At 36.8% G+C, this 25,666-nt stretch overlaps 1 protein-coding gene across 2 annotated transcripts in view; it reads right to left on the bottom strand.

The window, feature by feature from the left end:
* Positions 1-4,089: 4,089 nt before the first annotated feature.
* The window catches only part of COG6 (component of oligomeric golgi complex 6), a 52,386-nt gene continuing 30,809 nt past the window's right edge, over positions 4,090-25,666 (bottom strand). For both annotated transcript variants that reach the window (XM_071738272.1, XM_071738281.1), the window contains exons 13-19: positions 25,463-25,580; positions 17,342-17,473; positions 16,643-16,810; positions 14,604-14,711; positions 13,049-13,102; positions 10,091-10,170; positions 4,090-6,578 (exon numbers count right to left, since the gene is read on the bottom strand). In XM_071738272.1, the coding sequence (XP_071594373.1) occupies positions 6,431-6,578; positions 10,091-10,170; positions 13,049-13,102; positions 14,604-14,711; positions 16,643-16,810; positions 17,342-17,473; positions 25,463-25,580 (808 nt within the window). In that variant the 3' untranslated portion in view covers positions 4,090-6,430. The remainder of the gene's footprint in view (positions 6,579-10,090; positions 10,171-13,048; positions 13,103-14,603; positions 14,712-16,642; positions 16,811-17,341; positions 17,474-25,462; positions 25,581-25,666) is intronic.

Genomic DNA, 25,666 nt, shown 5'->3' with positions numbered 1-25,666 from the left:
TCTTCATCTCTGTCCAGGAGATTTGAAGACCTGTGACACATCTGGATGCAGGAATTCAGGATTTAAAATTTTGTATGTGGACAGTTTGTACTATGGAGGGTACAGAGAATCAAGCAGCTGGGATGGCCATGAAGAACTGATACAGACAGTAGAAACAAGACTGCTATTTAAGGATTTCTGCAGAGCTTGGACCTTCTGAGTGGCATTTTCTGGGAAATTTATAAGGGAGAAGGACCTTTAAGAGCTGAACCAGTCATTTAAGAGTCATCTTCTGAAAATCATTCATAAATTCCTTTTAAAGTTCATGAGGCTGCTAGGCTACAAACACGGGACACCAAAAACACTAAGGGGAAAAAAAAAAAAAAAAGTCATAAAATATGTGTCCTCTTCTGACTCTTGCCTACTTCTGACTCTGATCTTTCAAGGTCAACTGCAGATCCAGAGAATGAGCTCATGTCCTGCCTCTGCAGCCTGGCATTGCTGCCAGGGCCTCTTGCAGGGCCAGGACTCAGCACAGCATCAGCCCCATGCTCAGCCCTGTGCAACCTGCCCTCACCCACCAAAAGGTGCCCAGCCAGCCTGCGGCCTCCACGAGATGCACACAGGCAGCTCTGTTTTCTTCCCTTTTCATTTTGTCCGTGACTCCTGGAATGTGTTTGCACATGGTGGAAAAAATGCAGGGAAAAGTGGCCAGGAACATCACCTTCCCTTTCAGGGCTCAGCCCTGGGGCTGGTGGTCACGGTGGCTTGTGCCAGGCATCCGTACGCAGGGAAGTCAGAGAAGCCCCTGATGTCTGGAGCAGGTAAAGTGCCTAGGGGTGAGCTGAATTTTGGGGGTAATCAGTTTTAGGAATTAAGAAAGGAAAATTTACCGTTTGCACAAATTTGGTTCATGCGGGCTTGCAGCGGAAAAGAGAAAACCTGTTTTGATCAGAAAACTGGCTTGAAAGGAGTAAAAAACATTTCACAAACTTTCAAACCTGTCTTCTCCTCCTCTTTTTCATTAACCGGCATCTTTTATCCTGTCCTAAGCAGCAGCAAGAAGACTAATTAGTTTAACAAGTACAACAAATGGTTTTATTGACAAAAAAAGAACCCTTTGAAATATACATTACATTCACAAAGGATTAAATTACACCCTATTATCCATTTTCCATAAAATAAAGATTACTTTGATAAATCACAACTAATGTTATCTCTGGCTGATAAGAACCCCGTGCTTATTTGTGTGGCTTCTATAAATAGAGTGTTCTGATTTTTTTTCCTCCCTAAATATAGTCAATGATACAGTCTGCCAGGCATTTTCCTGCAATTTGACAATACCACATCTGTGAACTAGGCAGCAAATGAAAGCTTCATTGTCTGAATATGAAACATGCAACAGTCTCTTTCTTTTTTGCCATCTGCTCTGCAGTAATCTATCAAACACCTTTCAGATGTATCTTGCTTGATCAAGGCTTCCATACTGCTAAAGTAGTCACAATGAACTTTTAAACTTAATCTTCTCATTGTATGCAAAGTCAGTGTGGTAACTTAGTGTGAGGAGGCCATATCTTGAATTAGAAATTACTGTACATAAGGTATACACATTAATGTACATAAATTTAAATTTTCAGGTGTAAAAGGCTCCTTTGCATTTTTTTCTTTCCATAGCTTTGCTCTAGAGGATTCTGCAGATAATTGAAAATTTACCCACATTATCTTTGAGGGGTTGAACCCCTCAAGGTAAAGGACAAAGATAGAAGGTAAAAGACAAAGACAGAAACAATGTCTTGGGTTTACTTCAGCCCCACACCAGCTCCAGATAAAGTGGCTCTTTACTCAGGGATGTAGCCACTTGGGGTAGTGGAAAAAGACCTTTGCGTGACAAGATATTCACCCACCTTTTGAGCATCTGGTAACCACATCTATTGGGCTTGTGAACTTCCCCACTGGAGGAGCAGCCCTGAAACCTAGCTGACCAGCAAACACCTGGTTTAAGTGCAGCACAGGAGGACAAGCTCACCTTTAAAATGTCTTTTAAAAATTTCTGAAGCAGTAGTTAAATTCTGAAAAGCTGAATTTGGCTTCCTACCATGGAGTGGATGGTTGGGGACACCTGCCATGCCGTATGGAGGCCATTGCCTCGCTTACCCTTCAGAACAAATAGCCAAGTTCAAGTTGCATTCATTTCTCATTTTTTTAAAATTCTTTCAAGAAACAAACTGACTTTGAGTTCAACTATTGCTTTGTATGCCACTGGCTGACTCAACGCAGCTCATTTTACTCTGAATTTCCCACTGGCTAGAACTGTTGCAGGTCAGTCTTGAAATTTAGTTTGCAAAGCTCTTAAGAGCAGTGGGGAAAAGACATGGATAGGATTCTGGAACTTTTAAGAAGTAAATTTAATACGTGAGGGAGTTCAGTTATATGACATACTACTTGCTTCCACCGCCAGTTTCTCCTAATCTGCACTTTGAAATTTCTCATAAACTCTTCAAATGAAACATCAGTTGGTGGCATCTAACCCTACCATGGCTGTTTTGGATTGCTGCCCTCATCATGAGCAAATGGCTCTTTTTCTATATTTTTCCTCAGAAGCAGGTGGCAGTAGATTTCAAACAAACCCACACCCATGTCTCTGTTGCTTCTGGAGGGTGTGTTTTCCTCTTGGAAATATGTCTAACTCCTTCAATTAGCTTTCAAAATTTTATATGCTTCCCACCCCCTGGGTTGTCTGCAAAGTGACTCAGCAAGGCAAGCAAAGGGATCAAAGAACAGCTAGGGTTTTTTTTTAAGGAATGGAAAAGTTTACCAGTTATGAAAGTATGTTCCTCTAACACATATTTCAAAAACTTTAATAAAAATAATTACAGCTGAGCCTATTAACAGACGAAATACAGGGCTCAAGTCATAAATCTCAGAGAATAGGGGAGACTCCAAAATGCTGAAAAACAAATGTATTATCACCTTTCAAAACCTCCTTAAGCGTCTCTTTTCCCATACCAGAAAACAAAACAAACAAACAAAAAAAATCACTGTGGCTGGGCTCGCTATAATTAAAACAACTTTTAAATTTTATTTCCATGGTGGTGTGCCTACTTAGAAATAGGGGAGGAGAAAATTGTACCCACAGAACTCAACACAGAGGCTCTGTAACCAGTGAGGAGGAACCACCTTGGGTGCAAGCAAAACTCAGTTCTGCAGCTTACTGTTTGCTGGATATTATGTGGGGAAGACTGGGATGCCAATTGTGTTTTGGGGACTCGTGTATTTGAGGTCAAAGACAAGGTCCCTACATAACAACCAGAGGAAGATCTAGACCTTGGAGTCCTCATGAGAGCACTCATATACATGCCACATGGCCAAACTCCTTGCTTATTTTATGCTTCTCATGCCTCCCATATTTTGCATTGATTTATGTACAGCTGCTAAATTCAAAAGAGAAGAAACAGAGCTGCCCCAACTCATGCTGCACAACAGCCAAGGGTTTGAGTGCCCTCCAGGAAGGTGGGAGGTGTCAATTCCAAATTCCTTTGGCCCAGAACCCAGCTCTCCCACTTCCCACGACAGTGCTCTTTGCATCAGATGATGATGCAAGAAGAGGCCTTTTACACATCTGTTCTCAGGATTGGGTCATCCGAGCATCCAAATGCCAGGAGCACTGCCTACTACAGGCAGGATTCTACCTCTCTCTACCCAGTTTCCCCCAGCAAGGAATGGTGGTCTCATTCTTTGAAGCTATGTTCTTATATCCCTCCATACCAAGTGTTTCAGGGTCAACAAGAGAATTTCCAACTAACTCAGCCCAGCCTGGTGAGCAACTATTGATGCACTGTGATACTCCAGTCAGACCCGCAGTAACTGGTCTGAACAGGGAACCAGTATGGACACCAGAATGACTCCATTTACTGCAACCCTTATGGGTCACCCACCTAACTGAGAAATTCAAAGGCTGCAGCTTCAGGGTTCCTGGTGTGGATATCCAGGGAATATGTAATACAAAAGGGTCAGAAATGCCAAGCTAGAAAAGGAAGGTCAAAATCCGCTCTCCCTTTCCTTCCTCCTTGTTGGAAGGGAAGCAAGAGGAAATAACACAGAAGACAGAACTCCGTAAATAAAATGCTTTTATTGACATTCATTCTTATTTGTGACCCTTTGTTATTTACTTTAATTGCACAGATGAAAAATTAGTGATTGACTTCAATTTTTATAGGTTGCAACTACTATGGCTTTTGCATTTTTTTAAGAGAAGGTAAAATCATGGATAGGCCTCTGCATGGACTGAAAGATAGGAAGCAACTTCTTACTAACCCTCATGCAAACTACTGACTGATTATTGGAGACTGAGGTTGAGTGTAATTTCAGGAAGAAGTTCATTCTTATGAGTATGTTAATCTAATAACAAGCTAATTTACAATCCTTTCACAACTGATGCAATTTTCACATATTAGATAATAATTATAGGCATATTAAGCAATATTAACATTATTAAACAACAATGAACAGCCTTCTGAATACATATTATGATAATGCAAAAGCTGAGTAACTTAAAGTGTCTCACCTAGCAAAACAGCATGATTTTCAATTAGAGCTTTTCAAAGCTTATAGAATTTTTTCTCTTACAGGAGTTTTTAAATAGAATAAATCTAACATTCATATTTACAGAAGATCCAATCCTGGAACTCCAGGGATACTTAAACTTTTAAGTCTTTTTCTATTATACCAAAAAATATTCTCATTTGGAAAAGGAGCTATTCCTTTATTGTGGTACTACCAAGGAAGCTGATTTCTGAGCACACAGGGTATTTCTTGTGCAAGGAGTTTTCCAAGAGACCAAAACGTATTGCTGCTGCTCTTCTCTGTTTCTTGCTCTTTTGCAAGCATACACTGAACTGCAGACTTAGGTGGCACTAAGTATATGTTTTATATGGGATATATTATTACAGATAAAAATAAAATATGTAAGTTATTCAATATGAATGATTGCTCATCTCCTCCTTGATGTATATAAATAAGCCACACTACTAGGAGTGTAAACTCAGGCAACTGTAATAACTCTGTGGCACACATACAACAGAGATGAAAAAATGAAATGCTTTCAATAAAAGTTAGCTTAAGTTATCCTACAAACAACAAACAAAAAACATAACCCCAAACTAGCCCAAATTATTTTTACTAACTTTCTGTTTTCTTTCTCTGTAATAAGGCTTTCCTAAAAGAAGAGTATGTTTAAGGAATTTACAGAAAATTGAGGTGCAACAGAGAACAATTCTCCTCTTTTATTGGAAGCAAAGGTCCTCTAACCTGTAAATCTCTTTATACAGTTTGGGTTTCTACACAAAGCAGGTTCAGCTTTCCACTGAAGCAGGAAGGAAATTAAACCCTCCCTCATGGCTTTCTACACACCAGCCTAGAACAACTACACACCCTAGCTCTTCCACATAATTCCCAGAACCTGTGGCTGCCACAGGTGAACTTAACTATCAGGTTTAGGAGCACCATTGCAAGCATTTGAACCATGAAAATCCCTTGGTGGATTAACAACTGAGTAAAAGTTTGTACACGATCAGATAAGACTTTTTCTGTTTGTAAAAAAACCAAAAAGAAATAAATATATACATGTGAAAGAGGAATGGCCATACTGCTGTGCAAACCACTTTCCTAACCTACATTGTTATTGGTCCCAGCCTTAAAAGATTAGCAAATTTCAACTGATATGAGGGCTCCTACAGAACAATAACTGCACTAAAACTGAATCCTTCCAGTGAAAAAAAACTACACAAATAATTTAAAGCATTGAGTACTAGGTTATGGACATACATGTAGCTCAATTATTTCTTTCTCTTACAGAAAATACCAGAACTAGCAAAACCGATAATGAATTCCTAAAAAGAACACAGATTTTGCTTTAAAGATTTAATCAACTGATTTTTAAAAGCTGCACTAATAATCTGAATTTATTTATGAGCTGTAAAAGTGAGGGACTTGAGATGGTCAAAATATATCAGTTGTATTAAAAGCAGTTATCAGAATTTACTGATGATAGGCTGAGAAAAGAGGGTAAGAACAGGGAAAGGAGTAAATAAAAATATTGGTAAGGTCATAAGAGACTCTGGTTCAATCTTGAGTTGAAATGATTATGTACAGCAAGGAAAAAAGCTTCTTTTTCCTTTACTCCCTTTTTCAAAGGGATTGCATATTGTCAAGGTCCATTTCCATTAGAGGAATACATTAAAATAAATCTTAACTCTACGTTCTATTTTCTGGCCTATAGAAGGTATTCAAAGACACAGGAGAGACTACACTTCTGCCAAGCAGATTAAACAAAACCACATTCCTACATATTTAACTATACAGCTACACATCAAAATGCAAAACAGAAAAATAACAATGCAAATACTCAACAAATACAGGATTATGGATTCTGACAAATCTGAAGGTAGCAAGACTATGAAAGGAGTGCCTGAACTTGATGAGGAGATCTGTGTAGTATGGTTTCTGGATCTTTATATTGATTTGAAGGATCCATCACAGCTGCATATAACTCACTGTAAGCTCTGCAGACCAGTTCTGTTGACTGCTTTATTATCTGCTCCCTGAAAAAACAAAACAAAAATGTAACTTGCAAATTATAGGGAATAGAGCTTTCCTACATAAAAGGAATTAGACATATGTTAAATACATATTAAAAATCAGTGACAGTTACATTAAGAAACCCTTTTATTTCAACTATGAAAACAGCTTAAAGTTTTAAAACAAAAGAAGACTTCTTCATCTCTTTGTATTGTACATAGATACCACTCACAGAAATTATCCTGATAAGCAAGAAATTAGCTTCTTTATTTCTGCAATCATGAAAAAAATTATAGAAGGAATCAATTTGCATATATTATTTTTTCACCTGCACTCTCGTGCATCTTTTAAAAGACTGATGAATCTTAGATATCTACATTCTCCCTTCTTTGGCTTCTCACTGTCCTTTGTAAGTACACTTTTTCTTTTTTTAATCTACCAGCAAATATACTCTACTTGCTTTATACTGATAGCACCTGATTCCATAATCTGCCAAAAAGGAAAAGCCCAAAGTGATAGTGGTCAGAGACTTAAAACTTGGTACACTTTTTTTCCAACAATCCCATTAAATCTGTATCCTGTTATTTTTCTGTATCTAAATGAGTAAAAATGCACAGACTGGATGCTAAATTTAACTAGAAAGCTTGGTATCTTTTAAGACAAACTAATATTTTAATCTTACATTGCCTATTGAATCAGTTTAATCACCATGGTGATGCTTTTACAGTTGTGCTTGCATTTTTATCTATCATAAAATAGTAGTTACAACTATTTTACAGCTAAACCTGTGCAACTGGAACATCAAGAGAAGCTGAGGAAACCAAGGTAACCATGAATCCAGATTGAGCCCTGCTGTAACATGCAGCAAAGAATAAAGACAATAAAACTATATCTACTAAAATCAGGGCTGAGTTTACCAGATGCTGAGAATGGACAAGTTAAAAAAAATCTTAAAGACCAAATGCAAAGAACCTCCTCTTTTCAGGAAACATTAAGAAGCGGAACCTATGAGAAAGAAAATTAAAGAGACAAAACTTGCATTTTATTCTGATTCAAAGTGTCCAGTTTTTCTATATACAGGTTCAGCTGCCAATATCACTAGACTATTAGCATACCTGAAAAACAGACTGGCTTTATAATAGCAAACTTAGAAATTCTGTTGTAAGGGAAATATATTCAGAGTTTTCCAGTAAAAAAGCTGTCACTGAACACAGCCCGGGACCACTAAGCTGCCATAACATGACCTTCTGTTAAGAAAGTATTGCACACAGAACTTGCACAAAATTACATTGCACCTAATAATATTAAGCTAAAAGAAAAAATTCATTAAAATATTCCAGAGAAGTGACCATAATCAAATGATGCTGTTCCATCACATAATGTCAGTGTCATTTATCACTACATTAGTACAGATTTCTGTTACCATAACAACATGATATATTTTATCACTAACACAAATGGCAGCACTTTCTAAAAATAGTAATTCCAGCATTCAGTATTTCTGATCCAACACAAATGAAAAACGAAAATGTTGTTCTTCAGAGTTGTAAAGCTTAAATGACATTGTCAGTGAGTATGTAACACACTGGTCTCTTATCAAAGTACATGGTCTGATTTTGAGAACCAAACAGTTCTTGGATTCCAGCTCAACCCCTGGAACATTGGATCAACTATATGATTGAGGGAAGACATGTTCAGAATTGACATAAAACATCCCCAAAACTAACTTGAAATTTTCAACTGCTACAGCCAGAGATTAAAATTAGAATACTGGTTAAATACTTTTCTTGAATTGTGATAAACTTTTGAATTTTGAAGGTTTATTTACTACATAAAACCTTGGCTATTAAAACCCTAATTCTACAAGCATGTATCTCTGCAAAGCTTACATTTATCACAGAATTAGACCATCTACTCCCAACTCTGCCATGAGGAGGGGCAACCTATCCTTAGTTTAAAGCTACATGTTGGAAGGCTAAGGGGCTAACAGACATTTGTGGGGGGTTTGTTTGTTTCTTTGGAGGTTTTTTGTTTGTTTGTTTGTCTTTTTCCAATTCAGACCAGAACCTGAACTATAGCATTGAGTTATAGCAGGTTAATAGCTCCTGTACGCCAGCTTAGCTGTAACAGCTGTAACAATCATCCTCACACAGGCTCATCTCTCACATCTCAGCTGCCTGCTGCTGCAAGAGAATATGAACTCTGCTTAAATTGTGCTAAAAGATGTTTAAAAAGCTTATCAATGGGATAAAGCTAAAAGTGCATAATGGCCAGTTTATCTTGGTTCATCTGACAGAAGAAATAATAATTTCTAATAATAAGTCAAACTAATTTTACCGTGCCCGAATCCTTATGGTATCATAAAGTCCATCTCTGAAAAATTGCTACTGTGTTATCAGTGAAAAACTGAGGCTTTTAAAATACATTTATTGTTATTATGATTTTTAAATAGATCTACATAAAAAAAAAAAATTCAAATCAAGACCTAAACCATAGGTTTAATAGCTTGATACCTAGAAGTTGCAGTACTTCACTGATGTTACTGCTCAAGCTACCCTGTTTGATATGTACTGGAGTAGAACAGCTCTCACAAGAGGGTCAGCTCTGCTGGCTGAGCTGCAGGAATGGTAACCCTGGCAGACACCCAGCAAACTACTAACAAGCACCAACATTCCCAGTGCCAAGCCGTGCCCCAGGTATATGGCACAAAACTGGAAGTGTATGAATGAGGAGAACCTGAGCAATACAGCAGGAGAACATGGCAGTGTGGCTAGCTAATCTTTCTAGGTCCCTTCCAACTGAAATATTTTATTCTCAGAAATTCCCAACAATTAATATATTTCCCGTGAAATATGCCATTTTTAATTACAAATATTTCTGGTCTCAATTTCTGGTATATTCTGTAACTTCCATTCTTCACAGAAGTATGAAAAATAATGTCAAGAAGTTTGGATCAGTGCAGCGTGTAATTGTCTGAGTTAAAGTACTACAAAATGTCTTCTTCACATGGTTCACATTTAACTGGAAAGAAATTTGTGGTACCTTTGTAAAGTAACATCAGCACAATATCCAATCAGACAGAATGCCAATACTCTACAGCAGAAGACAACAAAGTTCAAAGTCCCAGACCTAACCGGACAGAGGCAATACAAGAAATCCCAAGCAGAGATTTTCACACACATGCTCTGTATTTCATTTAGAATACTTATAAAACAGTTCTGAAACAATATCTAATTTAACAAGCAACTGCTCACACAGCAGAACATGTTCAAAATCCATGCATGTAATTCATTTTGATGGTGTTTGTTAAACCAAGAGAAATTTCACCTTCAAGAAATTTACAGGATTTCATATTCCTCTTTTTGAGCAAGCAGTGAGGAGAGTCAGAACAAAACTGAATTTTGACCTGAAGGACAATGCAGATTTGATCACAGCTGATAACTTGAATTCTCATCATGATTCACTAAAACCTAATCAAATTCATCTTTCTTATCATTATGCAGGCATAATAGAAATTCAAAGGTAAGGTACTTACTTCACAGTGGCACTCAGAAGGAAATTCAGCTGGGACATTAACAGACTATCTGGAGCAGAGAGATAGCGATCAAACTGAGCCTGGGTGTGGGGAAGAAAAAGAAAAGAATGAGATAAACATATTAAAACCCTGCTGTTAGATGAAAATAGGTAAAACCACATCTCTAAAAAGTGATTACTTTAAAATGGCACTTTCTATTTTGATATAAATTCTCTTTTTATATCTTTAAGACAGCGCCCAAAACACTATACAGATGTTTAAGGTAGAACTTTACCTTATGACCACCTTCAGCACCTATGTCACTACATTTTTAAGTTTCTGACTGAGAAGTAGAGATGGAGAGGCAAGTAATGGGCTGAAGTTGCAGCAGGAGAGGTTTAGATTAGATATTAGGAAGAATTTCCTTACTGAAAGAGTGGTCAGGCACTGGAACAGGTTGCCCAGGGATGTGGTGCAGTCACCATCCCTGGAGGTATTTAAGAAATGTGTGGACATGGCACTTCAGGGCATACTCTAGTGGCTAAGATTGTAGGGTTTTGGGGGTTTTCTTTGTTTTTTTGTTTTTTTCTTTTTTTGGTTTGGTTTGATTTTTTTTGTCTATGAGTGTATGGTTGGATTTGGTGATCCCAAAGGTCCTTTCCAACTATGACCATTCTGTGCTTTTGTAATGGGAATCTAGCTTCCATCATTATCCAACAAAGTTTCCTATGCAGCTGGTGCATGTCTGCATGCACCTTTGAATGTCAGACTTAGTCTGTTCAGTGCACAGGGAATACAGTGACCTCCAGACAGAAATCTAGTCTGTCCAGTTAGACACGTTGCACCTTTCTTTATACATGTTTCTTTTTACTTTTTGGCAGAGTCACTGCTTAATCATCTAATGAGCACTTACGTTGGAAAAAGCCAAGAGCAAGGGGCCTAGCTCAGACTCCTCCAACTGCTTCTAGGCTTGCTTCTCCTTCTCCTTATAATATATTGAAAAAACCTATAGTACTTTTAGTATTTTGGAGGAAAACACTAAGAATTACTGCTGTCTTCAAATACCTATCAGACATCCCTGAATTGTTCAAAGTCAGGTTGGATGGGGAACCATCAGCTTCTGAGGAAGCTGATGTACAAGTTGTCCCTGTTCATGGCAAGGAGGCAGCACTAGATGATATTCAAAGGCCACTTCCAATCCAAACAGTTCTATGATTCTATGATCAAATCACTATAGAGATAATGGAGTAAGGTCTTCTCACAGGTGAAAACATGAGGAATACTGAACACTTAACACTAAGGAAAATTCTGATTGGATAGTAAGTGAAAAAATTCTTTCCAGGACTACCAAACACTGAACATACTACCCAGAACAACTGTATAATCTCCATCCTCAGAATTACTCACTCAGGCAAGGTCTTAGACAACTCTCATCTAGCAATGGCAATGTTCCCAAACACTGGATTTATCTTCTCTATTTGGTAAACCCTAAAATCCATATCCATCCATAACTTGTAAACATCCATAACATGTAAAAAGTGGGCACAGATGACTTATGAAATCATTCACAGGTCTCACAAATTAACTTTTTGGGATTAAGTACCCTCAATTTGGAAAACAATAGAACTTTAGCTGAAGGATATGTGCTTTACTAGGACAGCATTAGTAAGCACATATGAACTTAAAAGGCTGGAACCTAGAAAACTTTCAAGTGAAGTTGAGGGGCAGTTAATCTGCCTGCAAGTACTCCTTCCAGACAGTTTAAATCCTGGGAAGCAAACAGATTAGGCTGATGGATGGGATTTATGTGGGTTTGATTTCACCACACTGGTTTCCATTCTGGCTGAAGTACGTTCACACAGGCAGACAATAAACAAAGTAACAAAGAAAATAAAACAGGTGGAGCATTCCGTTCCTATCCAAGTTAAATTGAAAAATAACCTCTATAGCTTACGAGGTTATGTACCTTAATACTTTAAAGAGATGGTCCCAAAGCTGCAGTCTTTAAATTCCTTAGTGGTTTACAAGACCATGACAAAAAGAAGATATTTTGAATGCAAAATTTTGAAATATCTGTATCAGTAGACCACAGTAGACCACAGAAATATCAGTAAAACACTGATTCCTCTATGTCAGAGCTCTGTTCATCCAACCAGCTCAGGAATCAGTCATTTAAATGACTGTGTCAGGGACACACTGACACAATTAGTAAGGATTCAACATACAATTTTTTAAAAACTTTTTTTTTTCTTTAATTCTTTCGAAAACCTTTGGTTTTTATGTGGGATGTATAGGTACTGTGGGATGAGCAGGTCTTATCTACAGCTATGCTTTCAGAATAAAACTAAACTTCTCTAAGCAAAAAGACTGACAGATCATAGATTATTGCCTACTGAAGAGTGATATTGCTATATGTATGCAAAATAGCCTTCACACACTCTAAGAGAAAAGATCAGCTGCTAATTTTTTTAAAAATCTATTATAGCTTTCAACCTAAAAAAATTAAACTGTCACATATGCCCGGCTTCTGAGTTGAGCTGAATTATTTGAATAAAATCAAAGCCTTAGGACTAAAATTATAAATGACAGCAGAACTACATTTGAAAGCATACAGGGAAAAAAAAAACCCAACACCTTTGGTGATTAAAACTAATTAGAGCTAAGTATTTGCTTATAGCCATTTAAGACGACTCATGGGTAACATTCTTGTAAGCAAAGTTCTGTTTCTCAAGGCCTAGAAACTAGTATTTTTTTCCCACTAGTTCAAATAATTTATGTATTTATTCAAGTGGTCAAATTACTGCAAATGAAGAAAGTATTCCCAGACATGTAGTTCAGCTGTTCTTGAAGACTACGACTGCTTAGATGAATATCCACTACATCACATAATCAGTAGCATTGTCATTCATTTAATTGCTGGCCAAGAGTCTTTGTCATGTTCAGCAGCAGCATCATTGTATGAAATTGTACAATGCTTACCATTGCAACCTTCAGGGACACAGAATCCATGCTTGACAAATTTGAAAGAGGACCCTAAGAATCAGTTTTCAATTGGGGATGGAGAAAAAAAAAAGTCATATTAAAAGATAGAAAAAGAGAAGAAATATTAAATTCTACAGTCTGTTCAGTCATAAGTTGTTATTTGGTCTTGCTACCAAATCTTAAATGTTTGGAAGCTGAATCACCACGTCAATGCTGAAATACTGTAGCAGTTCATTTGTACTCTACCACTCTTTTAAACTAAAAACTCAGAATACCAAGTTAATGTGACCTTTCAATTCCTTTTCTTTCTTCTACACCATAAAATCATAAACACCCCAAAAAGCTTTATACAGTCTCAGATGAAAACTGAACTGCAAACCAGCAACACCCATGTGATATTCCAGAACTACAGCAAACAATTTAGCTCTACTCATGTGTGCAGAACTCAAGCCTGCTTCCCAGTAAATCTTCTGTGCTGGTATGGCATTACAACATATACGTGCTGCCTAACCACCTGCAAATCCTGTGATGTCAATGCCTCTGCAGCCAGGCAGCTGGACAGATACAAATGAAAATTGCTAAATTCCATTAAACAATCTACCCTTGTCTATTTGAAATTGGTTTTAGAACAGGAGATAGACTCATGAATAGGAAACCAAGCTAAGTTTCCCATCAGATTATTCATACATTTATTTATTCATTTTTATACATAACAAGAAGTGATGCATCTGGGCATTTTATGCAAAATTATTGGCTGAAGTAACAACACAAAGCACTCCAACAGAGTTCTGCTTTCTCCAGAATACACTGTTCTTTGACTTCACAAAAGATCACAAAAGGATACATGGACAGATGAAGGGAAGAGGAGGTGTATTAACACCTATCATATAACAACCCAGGCTCACAAGAAGAGCATGAGCTCTGAATTCCAGTTTTCAGCTCACTTTAAGAAATCTGAAATTTTCACCTTTTAGAATCTGTTAGCATTAGAATAATTGGAGGAATAAATAAGGACAAAAGAAGAAACTATTTCAAAGTACTATTAAACTCCTCTGCCAATTTTTCACAGAAGAAAAAAGCAGTAACTGTCTAATGCATGCAGTGCATCCACTCCATGTGTAGTGTGCAGTGGGAGACACCCGAATGCTGCATGCACTGTAGGTCCAGTACTGTTCTAGATGCCATGGAAGTGGTACAGACACACAGTATTTGTGCTATAAACCCAGCCTGACTCTGACATTTTGAGACATATTAAACTACCTATACAGTTACTTGGAAAACACAGGGAATGCCTGAGGTGTATGGAGCCTGTTGAACTGTTACATCCCAAACCTGCCAGGGTTGCTGTATATATTGTCAGTGTGCACCTGTACTTATGAGGTGCCTTTGCCAAGTAGCCCTGATCTTTGCAACAAAAAAAAAAAAAAATCCACTGGTATTACTGAGTTTTTGCTTTCAGAAGAAGCTTAATTTGCATAAATCTTAAGTGTCAAAATTCTTCTACGTGGCAGGAATGCAATACCTCCTCAACATGTACATTATATAAGCTTACCTGTTCTGGTTTGTGTTGCTGCAAAGCATTATATATGTAGCTTAGACCAGCTCTTGTTAACACGTAGGAGGCTTGCTCATTTATGAGTGTATCCAAATGAGCTTCAATCTGAAATGTCAAGAATAAGGTATTTATAAAATGGGCATGAGAATATTAAACAGAGTAAGGTATGGGGTTAAAAGGTCTAGAAACACAAATAAGATGAAAAAAATAGTAAGAAAAGGCAAGTAATCAACAAACAACAAAAAAACATAAATACAGCATGATTATGTTATCCATTTATGTCTTCCATATTGTAAGACAATAATAAATATACTGATAATTCTTTCACATCTAACAGAACAACCTGGTTTTTTTCTATTTCTAAATTCAACAGGACCAAAAATTAATACCAAAGATGTAATCTTAAAAATCACTATGTAATTTTATTTTGCCGTAGTCCTTTGAAAATATGTGATAATTCTTTGAAAATATGTGATAAAAATCACCCAACTCATACTGAAAATATTAACAATAGTATGGCAGTTTTACAATAAAGAGAGATTGTCTTTCACAAGAAAAATAAAATTGAAACTAAATATAACCAATAATGCTTTTAAATTCTATAAACACTTATTTGAAAACATTAACTGAAAGAACAATAGACAATTAAATTAGTGCTATCGATCTTGCTTTAATTATACTTTCATATGAAAAAAGTCATAGAAGTATTTTACATTCTTAATATAATCTTCACTTTGTAGAGAAACCTAATCAATAAATTCATTCACAGCAGAAGCAATCATTTTTAGTCTGAATAGCCTTGAAAGGTATTTGGGTGTATATACCTATTACTTTATTTTTACAGATAGCTACCCACATTTCTTTTATTTTTCTTCCAATCCTAAAGAAAAGCAAAAAATCTATAATATACAAAACTCTAGTAAAATGGAAGACTTTCATGCCTGGTATTTTAAGAATTCACCATTTTACTTCCTAAAGTTCTTTAGAAAAATGCACTTTTCTTTTTAAATCATAAGGGAAATCTTAATATTTCAATTTGGAAATTTAACTGTCTTAGAGAGTTCTTTCTTTCTATGAAAAATGTTTCTCTTGTTAAATATGCCATTCTAACTCCACTTTAATAACCTACTTATGTGTAATCTTAAAGATATTTTTCAGTCCGTTCCTGTATTTCTAAAACGTTTGAAGAAAGTAAATGTTACTAAATGTACAACCTTCAGTTCTACTACTTATTTGAGGAATAAATCAACTGCAACATTTAACTGTGAAAAAGAAACACTGATGATGGAAATCAAAAATGCCCAGTTTGGTGGGGTTGTCTGTTTGTTTCAGAGCTAAAAAGGTGCTAGATATTCTAATTAGGAGTACAAAGTGAAAAATGTTTCACAGTAAATCTTTACTGATGCCTTCATATAAGAAGTTACAACTTTTTCCCAAGATCCCAGCTCCAAAGCCTCTCCTGAGGTACTGCAGGGATGTTCATGTAGGTAAACTATTAATGGGCAGTGCCTATATTTTCCCAAGTCAATGGCTTATTTCCATTTCCATTTCAAAATGGTACCACATATGAACTACTCTCTGTTAATGTTAGGTGAAACCAAACAAATGAGAAAAGTGGAAAGGCCTAAGGTAGTAACTTCAGCTACACCATATTCTGGTATGAACTAGATGGTGATGGTGTATTAACTACATGATGGAATATAGTCAGCCATTTTACTGAGCTTTCAACTTCCCTTTTCTCAAGGTTTAGAATAATTAGGATTATGAAAACGTTCACTGATATGGACTTATCTACCATGAAACCAAACCAAATCTTGTAATATTTCTTTCTGTCTGTTTAAAATAAAAGATGCTGTGTACCACAAGCCCTGATACCTCCTATTTGCTTATGGTGTCTGACAGAAACTCCTGTTACCTTGTTTCCTTAATTAAGAAATGACCCAAAGCCAAATCAAAGATAAATTCTCATCACAACTCATGGTCTGCAAAAAAAATCAGCAATAAATTCATTTTCTTTTGCAGCTGTCAAAGCTTACCTGAAACTGTAACATTTCTAGACGTTTATCAGTGAATTCAAAGAGAGCCAAAGTGGTCTTCATCATGTAAAGTGAATTTACCATGAAGGTTGCCATATCAGCTGTGCCCAAATTACTAGCAGACATAGTACACATCTGTAACAATGGATCTAGCACACAAGACAGAACCTAAAACAGAAAACACAGAAAAGATGGGGGAGGGAAATCATGTCACACAAGGCTTCTAAGCACATTCTGTCTCTTATAAGGTATTTAATTCCCTAAGTAGAATAAAGAGAAATGAGAGTTTCCAACTGTGAAAGCAGTTTTCTACTGGATTTGTCAGCAGGTGATCAGCTACCACCGTGATGGGAAAAGTATAAAAACCCGAGAAGAACAGATTCCTCCTAGCAGGAGGAAGAATAACCCAGATTAGATAATTGGTAATTGCATAATCTTGAAGGTGTATTTACTTAATGGAGTAGTAATTGGATAACAGAATTTAGATACTGTGTTAAGAGCAGCACTCCATACTGTACTGTAATTATCCACTTTGTTAGTCACCACCTTATTCGCATTAAAAACTCGGGGTTGGTAGAAAGCTCCAAAATGGGACCAGACAGAAAAGATTAATGTTTCACCCATCTTTTGTGTACTGAGCCTTGCACATATTTTTTTTTTCCCTCCCCTCCTCCTCAGAGCAGTCAAAGTTCCTTATACCTGCACGAAGTCAGCTTGACGGGCATCCAGTGGCACAACAGATGAATCATGAGAGGCCAGAACCTCCCGCAGCAAGTTAAGTGTCTGATTTAGTGCAGAGCTTGGGCCAAGATCAGGAGGTGGGAGTTCAACCTGAAGAACAAGATGATCCATTTGTGGTGAGTTTTTAAATTTCATTTGCAGCAAATACCATCCAATCTGTTAGTGCAAATGCAAGCCACTAATAATAAAACTACATGTAGCCATGCAAAGAATGTCAGTTTGACACAGGAAAACTCTAGCACCTTTTAGATAATAATTGCCTGCAACTTTCAACATAACCATCCTATTCAGTGACAAACAAACACGACTGAATTTCTCCTTTCTCTCAGACTACACCTATTTTATAATATAGAGTTTTAAAGAAACTCAACAACTACCATTTTTGGTAGTAAAAATAATACATTTTCTTGATTAGGTGCCAGTGAATAGCCACATTGTTAGCACTACTGGGTTCACTTTGAGCAGGACCTGTAAATACCCAAAATCTACTGCAGGCAGAGGTCTGGGATATCAGGGCCATACAGCAACACCTGAATGGAGTCATCTTCTTGACAAGGCTGCACAGCCCCTGTCATGCTGAGTGTGAGAGCTGCAGTTACAGATGCATCAGTCTTAATCCCCAGCAAGTTTTAACTTTTAATTACCAGTATACAAATGAACTGTGTACAAGCTAACTTGAGCATGCCTAGATAAACTGCAGTACTGCAAGAACTGGAATGCAGGGCTCATGCAAAGAAAAGAGGTAGGGATTGCAGATGGAATTGCTGAAGGAATAAAAGTTTGTAAATATTATAGGAAAAAAACCCACACTTCCAGGGTCAAATTATGAAAAGTTCAAGCACCTAAAATGTACTGAAATTCTTTGCTGTTTTTAACATATGCTCACATACTTTGGCCCTTCTTTCTAACAGGCAAATACCTACCAAATGCTCCACAAAATATATAAAACCTAATACATCTCTCTTTCCAAACCCACGTTGCTCAGGCTTTTCTCCAAATGTAGTTGCTTCTATGCTGCCTCAAACTGGCTTCCTGCTGCCTCAAGACCCTTACTACAATCCAAGCTGGTGGCCTTTTACCCTTCTGCCAACAACCCTCTTCCCACCTTCCTGTCTGCTTGCCTACCTGCAGGCAAGCACTGATCTGGCTGGATCACATGGAAATCAGGAGACTCCCAGCAATACAAAGTAAGTGAACTTCAAGGCACAATGTCTTTCCAGAAGGATGCAGGGAGAACTAAATTTGGCCTGGTCTGGAGCTGGCCAGTGAGTCCAACTGGAGATGTTTGGGTGCAGCAGAGCAAGGCAGAATGCACTGCTGCAATGCTCTCAAGGCTGCAGCTGAACAAAAAAACCAGGCAGCTTGGCATGGACTCTCAAGATACACAGGCAACACGCTCCATACCTTCCCAAATGAGAACTGCTGATTAATAGTGCAGAAATGCACATGGCTGAGTCTCCAAGAAAAAAACAAAACACTAAAGGGGATGAGACTGATGGCCAAAGAAACCAAAGAGGAGAGCATAAAAGGCATTTTCGGAGTACAGCATTTCAGAAATCAATCTGTACTTTATGAATGAGCCACTAGAGACAGAAGAAACAGCTCTCTCTTTGGAGTTAGGCCTAGCTTTTACAATGTGTGTTTCAAAACATGCAAGATACCACACATGTCCCCACGCTGTTACCAAGACAGATCAAACAAACTTTTTTGCATCCTTCTGAATACAGTGTTCCTCTATTCTCACTTTCCAAGAGATTTCAAGGAACTAATGGGAAACTAAATCTAATAGGTCCAGAGTAGAACTGATGTTCAGCCTAAACAATTCTGAAAGCATAAACCAAATATTCTATCAATGGAAGTAACAGTAACTCATAAAGAGGTGCTGACTAGTAGAGAAGTTTACTGAAATTTACAGCACTGAGTGACTGTCCTCTTGTTTATTCTTGTTACTATTAGGGGTATTGATTGTGTCCTGAACACACTGTTCTCAGACTTGAGCTGGACCGTGTTGAAGGATATTTTTGAAGGCATTAATTTGAGACTAGAGTTTGAGGGGACTTTCACTTCCAACACACATATAGATCATGGCAATGATAATTTCAGGCTTCTTTGCACAGAATATTTGGGTCCTGAAGAAGCTGATGGTTGGAAGCTTCTGAACTAGATTCATTTTTCATTTAATGTGCTCTTTTAAAGTCCACTGTCTTCTAGATAGGAGCAAGGAACAGCATTATGGTAAAAAGCTTTAGCTCGTTAGGTTCTATCTGGGTTAGCTTGAAATTCTTGACTACTGCAATAGAGGCAGAATTATCAGTAAGTGGAAGGACAATTAAAGTACTGCTCTATTCATTTTGAAAATTCTAAATTTTTTCACATGAATGTAGATTGTTGGGTTTTCTTAGTTTCATATTTTAAAAAAGAACATTTAGAACTGGACTTATCTATTTTTAGAGGAACCTACAGGCTTCAATTCATGACAGTTAAATCACTATTCTAATAAAAGAAATCGATACCTGAGTGTTTTAAGTGCACTAAAGGGGTACTAAAACAGAACCTATTTCTAGAAAAACAGATCTGAAATACATGCTGAATTCTACTTTTGAAGTACCTGCTTCACATGCAAGCCAGATAGGAGCTAACCAACTATCAGAGAAGTTCTGTAGCAGCTAATTCAACAGCATTAAAACATGCTCTAACACAGTATTAAGTGTCTTATCAGTTATAACCAGCAGTTCAGTCAAAAATAAGGCCAACCAGCTGTTTAGCCCTTCAAAGAAAATTATAAGTTCCCCATTTTAAAAATCCAGTATATAAAAATGAACGGAATTATTCTAAAATTACAATGGACACCAAAAGTTGTACATAAATTGTAGTACATAAGACTGTATCTTCATTTAAAGGTCTGCATATCCATCAGCAGGGAATAATTGCTAAGCTGGTCATCTTCCTCCCAATCTAGGGCAGAACTGTCCCACTGTGAGAGAAATTAGCTCAAAGGACACCTTGACTGATTTAACAAAAAAAAAAAAAGGAAAATTAAAATGGGAGTATTAACAATCAAGAATCTGGAATGCGTATGTTTCCCTTTCTTGTCTACAAAGAAGGTTAGATGCAAAAAAGTATGTGTGATTTTTTATTGCTATTAAAAACAGCTAATTCTATTAAGGACTGGATCAGATATTAAGCAGAGTAGCTTCATTAAAAGCTTGTGTCACCTGCAAATACTGAAAACACTGTACAGGCAATCAGTCACAACTATTTATGTACTATCCTACTTGAACATTAGAAAGTTAACAGTACAGAAAGACATGGACATACTGGAGTGAGTTGAGTAATGCCACAAAGTTCATGAAGGGACTGGAGTATCTCCTACACAAAGAGAGGCCGAGTTCAGCCTGGAGAAGAGGAAGCTCAGAGGGAGGGTGTTACATTTGTATGTACAAATATGTTATGGGAGAGATACAGAAGAGAGAGACAGACTGCTTCTTCTCAGTCCATTGACTGCCCAGTGACATACCATGAGCACAGACTGGAACACAAAAAAGCCATTTTTTACTGTGAGGATGGTCAAACACTGGAAACAGTTGTACAGTGAGGTTGTGGAACCAGTCCTGGGCAGCCTGCTGTAGCCAACACTGAGAAAGATGGCTTGACTATACCACCTCCAGAGGTTCCAGCAGACCTCACCAGTTCTGCAATTCTGTGACAGTGCTGTTTAAAAAAAACAAAAACCAAAAAAACCAAGTAATTTCCTCCTCAGATAAAGCACTGCTCAGAGAGACAAACAAAACTCTGGTGTCTTTTTGAAGGACCTAATGGAGTCTTCCTGGAAACCTTGTGTATTGCCTTTCTTTAATAACAAATGGGCTTACTTTCAGACATATTTCTGTTACATAGATTTCAGAGGGTAAGAGTTACCTGTGCAGTGTAAATGAGAACACTATAAAAACAGCCTCTCACACTGTAGGGAGAACTGCTGACTACCCTACTTTCAGATTACAACCAGGAGATTTTTTTAATGTAATGAAAAAAAAAGTTCACAGGAAAGTGCTTCTGAATAAGCCAGTAAGTACTCTGAAGTAACCAGGAATTTCCTTGTATTATTTACACTGACAGCTTGACAACCAAGAGGGAGAATCCTAGTCTAAAAACTGTCTTTTAAGTTTCCACACAGCTCTGTGCTTGTGACACTCCTTATGTAATATGGGACTCTTCTGAAAAACAGATGTGAAGAAGCAGCTACTTTCCTGTCCTTTAAAGAACAGCCCGAAGTCTCAGTTTCCCACTGCACTTCAGAAATCAAATCCCAGGCAGTTTGAAGGCAGTGCTCAATTCAGGGATAATCAATAACCTGGGGAATTGTCTGTGATGATGAGGACATCAGAGTTAAATTACCATCCTCTCATTCCTTCACATCCAAAGGAAGAAATCTTGAGGAGCTGGCATATTTAATGAGACCTACTTTGTCTGAAAAAAAAAATAAAAATAAAAGGGTCCCAACTAGCTAGACTTAAAAGAAAGATTTCCTTAAATACTATTGTTGTCTATCAAGTATTAGATAGAATGTAGATATTGAAAAAGCATACCATAGCAAGACACAGTACACACCAATGTTTCTAAAGAGTTGTACCCACACTACACCACAAAAGAACTAAGGCAGGGTTCAAGAGACTTGTATCCTGTTACAAAGTCACTGCTAATTATGACTGTCTTCTGGAATTTTGTAGCTACAAACAGCAATTAAACACTTAAATTCTTGTTAAATTAAATAAAAATTGTGGAAGTTATTTCCATTCAGAATATCTTGCTTATGATTCTCAGATTGTCAGCAACTGATGATTCTGATGGAATTCTATCATTAAGATGGTGTAACTCACACAGGTTATCTTCACAACTTTCTAGCTATCAAAAGATGCACTTTAAGTGTATAGACATAGAAATATTTTTAAGAACATCCCATCTGTACTTTAATCTACCTCAAAGGTATTTAAATTGCCTTAATCACAGTAATGGACAGCTGAGATTCTTCGAGACAGGCTCATCAGTGCCTTAAGATGCAAAATGTAAGTGGAAATATAGAACCATAATTTCCAGGTTGTTGAAGTGAAAAGTAATTTACTAATTTTACTAGTAAATATTATCTTTGTGCACAACAGCAGCAGCAACAAAGCCTTCGCAGTTACATATGCAAGCACAAAGAGTCTATTTTCCAGTGCTTTTATCTTCTTTGATAATAAAATTCTGGAAGCAGTTGCAGTGCATACATAGTTAGCAAAAAGCAGGTAAAAAGGTTAGGAAGAGAATCCTACTACTACATACACACACAGACATATGTGGTCTAAGCACATGTTAAAAAAGTGATGATAAAAAGCAACCTTTAGACTCTTCAAAACATTAAAGTATTGTGACATTCATTACTAAGTTAAAGACATATGAAAAGGCATAAAAGCTGACTATTTGTATATTATCACACAATAAACTAAGTAATAGGAGAATTAAATTTATGATAAAATATGGTCTTTATCTCATGGAAACTAATGTTTCTCTGAGTGTAATTTAGCCTTTTGCTTTTGTATTTTTTGTGAAGTAAAACTAATTTCAGTCTCAAGGAGATAAGACATTCTATCAGTTCAGCAGTCCACTCATACAGGGATATCAGGTACTTCAAAGGACTGTCTAAAACTCTCATTCACAGGAGCTACACATCAGTACAGAAAGACTCCTCACTTGCAGAGTTAGATTGATGTTAACTCCTGATGCACAGCAATTAATAAATAATGGTGGATATCTTTGTTATTCATGTCTAATTCTCCTCTGAGTCTCTTTAAGCTTTTGACTTCAGTTATATCCTAAGGAAAGATCTTCATAGGGCACAAATAGAACGTAGAATTTTCAGTTTCACATTTAACTTACAAACTGGGTTTATAAGAAAGAGCTATACGGTAATTTTTTACATCACATGTTACCCTTGGTATGCCATTCATTATTCACAGTAAGGTGCCACTGAGGATGGCTGTGCAACCACTGCCTTCATTTAACATCAGTGAAACCTAATTCAATTCCTTTACAAAACAGCAGCAGCATCCAGAGCCAGATACATCCAGGCCGGGGGCTGAGGGAAAGGGAATTAAGAAAGCAGAGGATCACACAGCCTTCCCATAGTGACAATACAAAGAACTCACAAAGAAATTGGGGGATCACAACTACTTCTATCACTCCTTCTTCCCCTTCTGAATTTTATTCATCTCCAAACTGTGAAGAGTGTATCATCCAAAATAAATAGTTGAAAGACTTGAGTTGTGCGAGTGGAAAAATTATGCTGGATCCTGTTTGAGTACAGATGTAAGACCCAGAAGGATAAATACAACAGAACTAAATATGACAGAGATTAATAAAGAGCTGCGCTTCATTTTCAAGCCAAGACATTTTCTTTCCTTTAGCACTACTTTGTTTGCACATTCTTTGCAAGTGAAGAGCAGTTACGTATTTTTGCTAAGGACCATCACTGATTTCTCTTCATAAAAGGAAAACATACACGGATTTCTTCTTTTAGCTTACATATTACAAAATAGAATGTTCTGAGGTATTCCTGCCATATGCCCATAGCAAGGCATAAGCTTTATTTAATATTTTTTGGTAAATTCATACTGTCCCTGTCCATTTTTTGTTTTATGAACTCAACATTTAACTGACTCTCAAAGAAGTGTAACTAGCAGAGGAGCTACCATTCTGGTGACACTGCATTCAAATGAAAATACCCTATGACAACAAAATATGTACTAAGTGGATTTCAGCAGTATGGACCATAGGTGTTAACAACTAAAGAGACACATGCAAGTTAACAAAACCACTTAAAGGAGTCACTGGGATTTACAGAAAAGAGGGAGAGGAGCAACTGTTCCTTTGAGAAAGTAATTCCTCAGCCCTTGCAGAAAGGCAACTGGAATCAGACACAAGCTGTGTAGAATGAGAAAAATACTTTGAGACCACAGAATACTGACTAAACTCAGAAGATCTCACTGAATGGTGGTGAACTACAAGGCTTTGCATAAAGAACATTTGTTACGTTTTTATTTGCTTTTTTCTTGTCGCTAAAGTATAAATAATTTAGAAATACACTGTGAAAACTGTTTTCCACTTTCAAACTTTTCCTTTGCTAATTGGAAAAAAAAAGTAATGTGAGGTCCTTGTTGAACTCTGCAGTTGTGTAACAATTAGAAATAAAGAAAGGCATTTCTCTTTGGTTTTAGGGCATAGGCAACTCATCACATCTCAGACATGGATGCTGGATGAAGAACAGACCCCTGGGAAACAGAAAGGGACACAGAGCCTAACAATTTTCTTTTACACTGCTTAGACTTTAGAAAGGTGCCCATTAAGTTTAATGGGCAGACTCACAAACAGCAACACAATACAAATACAGCAGGGAGAAAGGAAAAAAACTTTACTAGTTACTGTACTATGGGAGGTTCACTGAAGCACATGTCAAAGTGATCAACAGGGGTAGAAATGATACCAGGAAAGTGATGCTGGCTTAGGTACAGTTGTTTGACATAATAAATGTATATTACACTTTTAACAGCAGCAATGTTCATGTGGTAAAACTATTTTTATAAATATAAAAACCCCAAGTTTTGATTTTACTTCGCTTACAATCTTTGGCATACACCTCATAACTTCAAGAAAGAATTATGCACATGCATAATTAATTACCAATCTGATGATGCATTAATAATAAAAATATTTAGCTCACTCAGCTACTTTTGCTATAGTACATTTAGAGAAATTTTTATTTTTTTTTACTTCTCATAAATTTTAAAAGTCTATAAACTGCTTTGTAAACAAATACTGCTAACAACATTATTTTAGCCTATTTTTACAAAAATAAAAATACTAAGAGATATAAAGTGTAGACAGAAAGTTTTTATGTAGTTCCATATCTAAAATATAGAAAAAACAAAACTTGAGTTCTAAGAAAAGCTGACATATAAAGTATTTATTCATCTAAAAATTTTACTAGACAAGAGGGAAATGAAAGTATGTTTTGAAACAGGAAAGCTGTATGATTTTTAAACAAACCTTGTCCATGAGTTTACTTGCATGAAGACTCAGGCTGTTAAAGAATATCTTTTTGCTCAACAAATGCATTTCTTCAATTGTTGTCAACAGTGTGGCTGCACTGTTTCCTACAATACCACTGAAACAAAAAATAAGAGTAATTAAACAAACTGAAGAGGAGAGAGAACATGACATGTTCAGATGCTTTAGACAGCATTTCAAATA

This window comes from Heliangelus exortis, chromosome 1 (assembly GCF_036169615.1).
Source record: "Heliangelus exortis chromosome 1, bHelExo1.hap1, whole genome shotgun sequence".
NCBI classification, from domain to species: Eukaryota; Metazoa; Chordata; class Aves; order Apodiformes; family Trochilidae; genus Heliangelus; species Heliangelus exortis.
The sequence above is the reverse complement of the archived record's forward strand: the minus strand, read 5'-3'. Positions and strand labels throughout refer to the sequence as shown.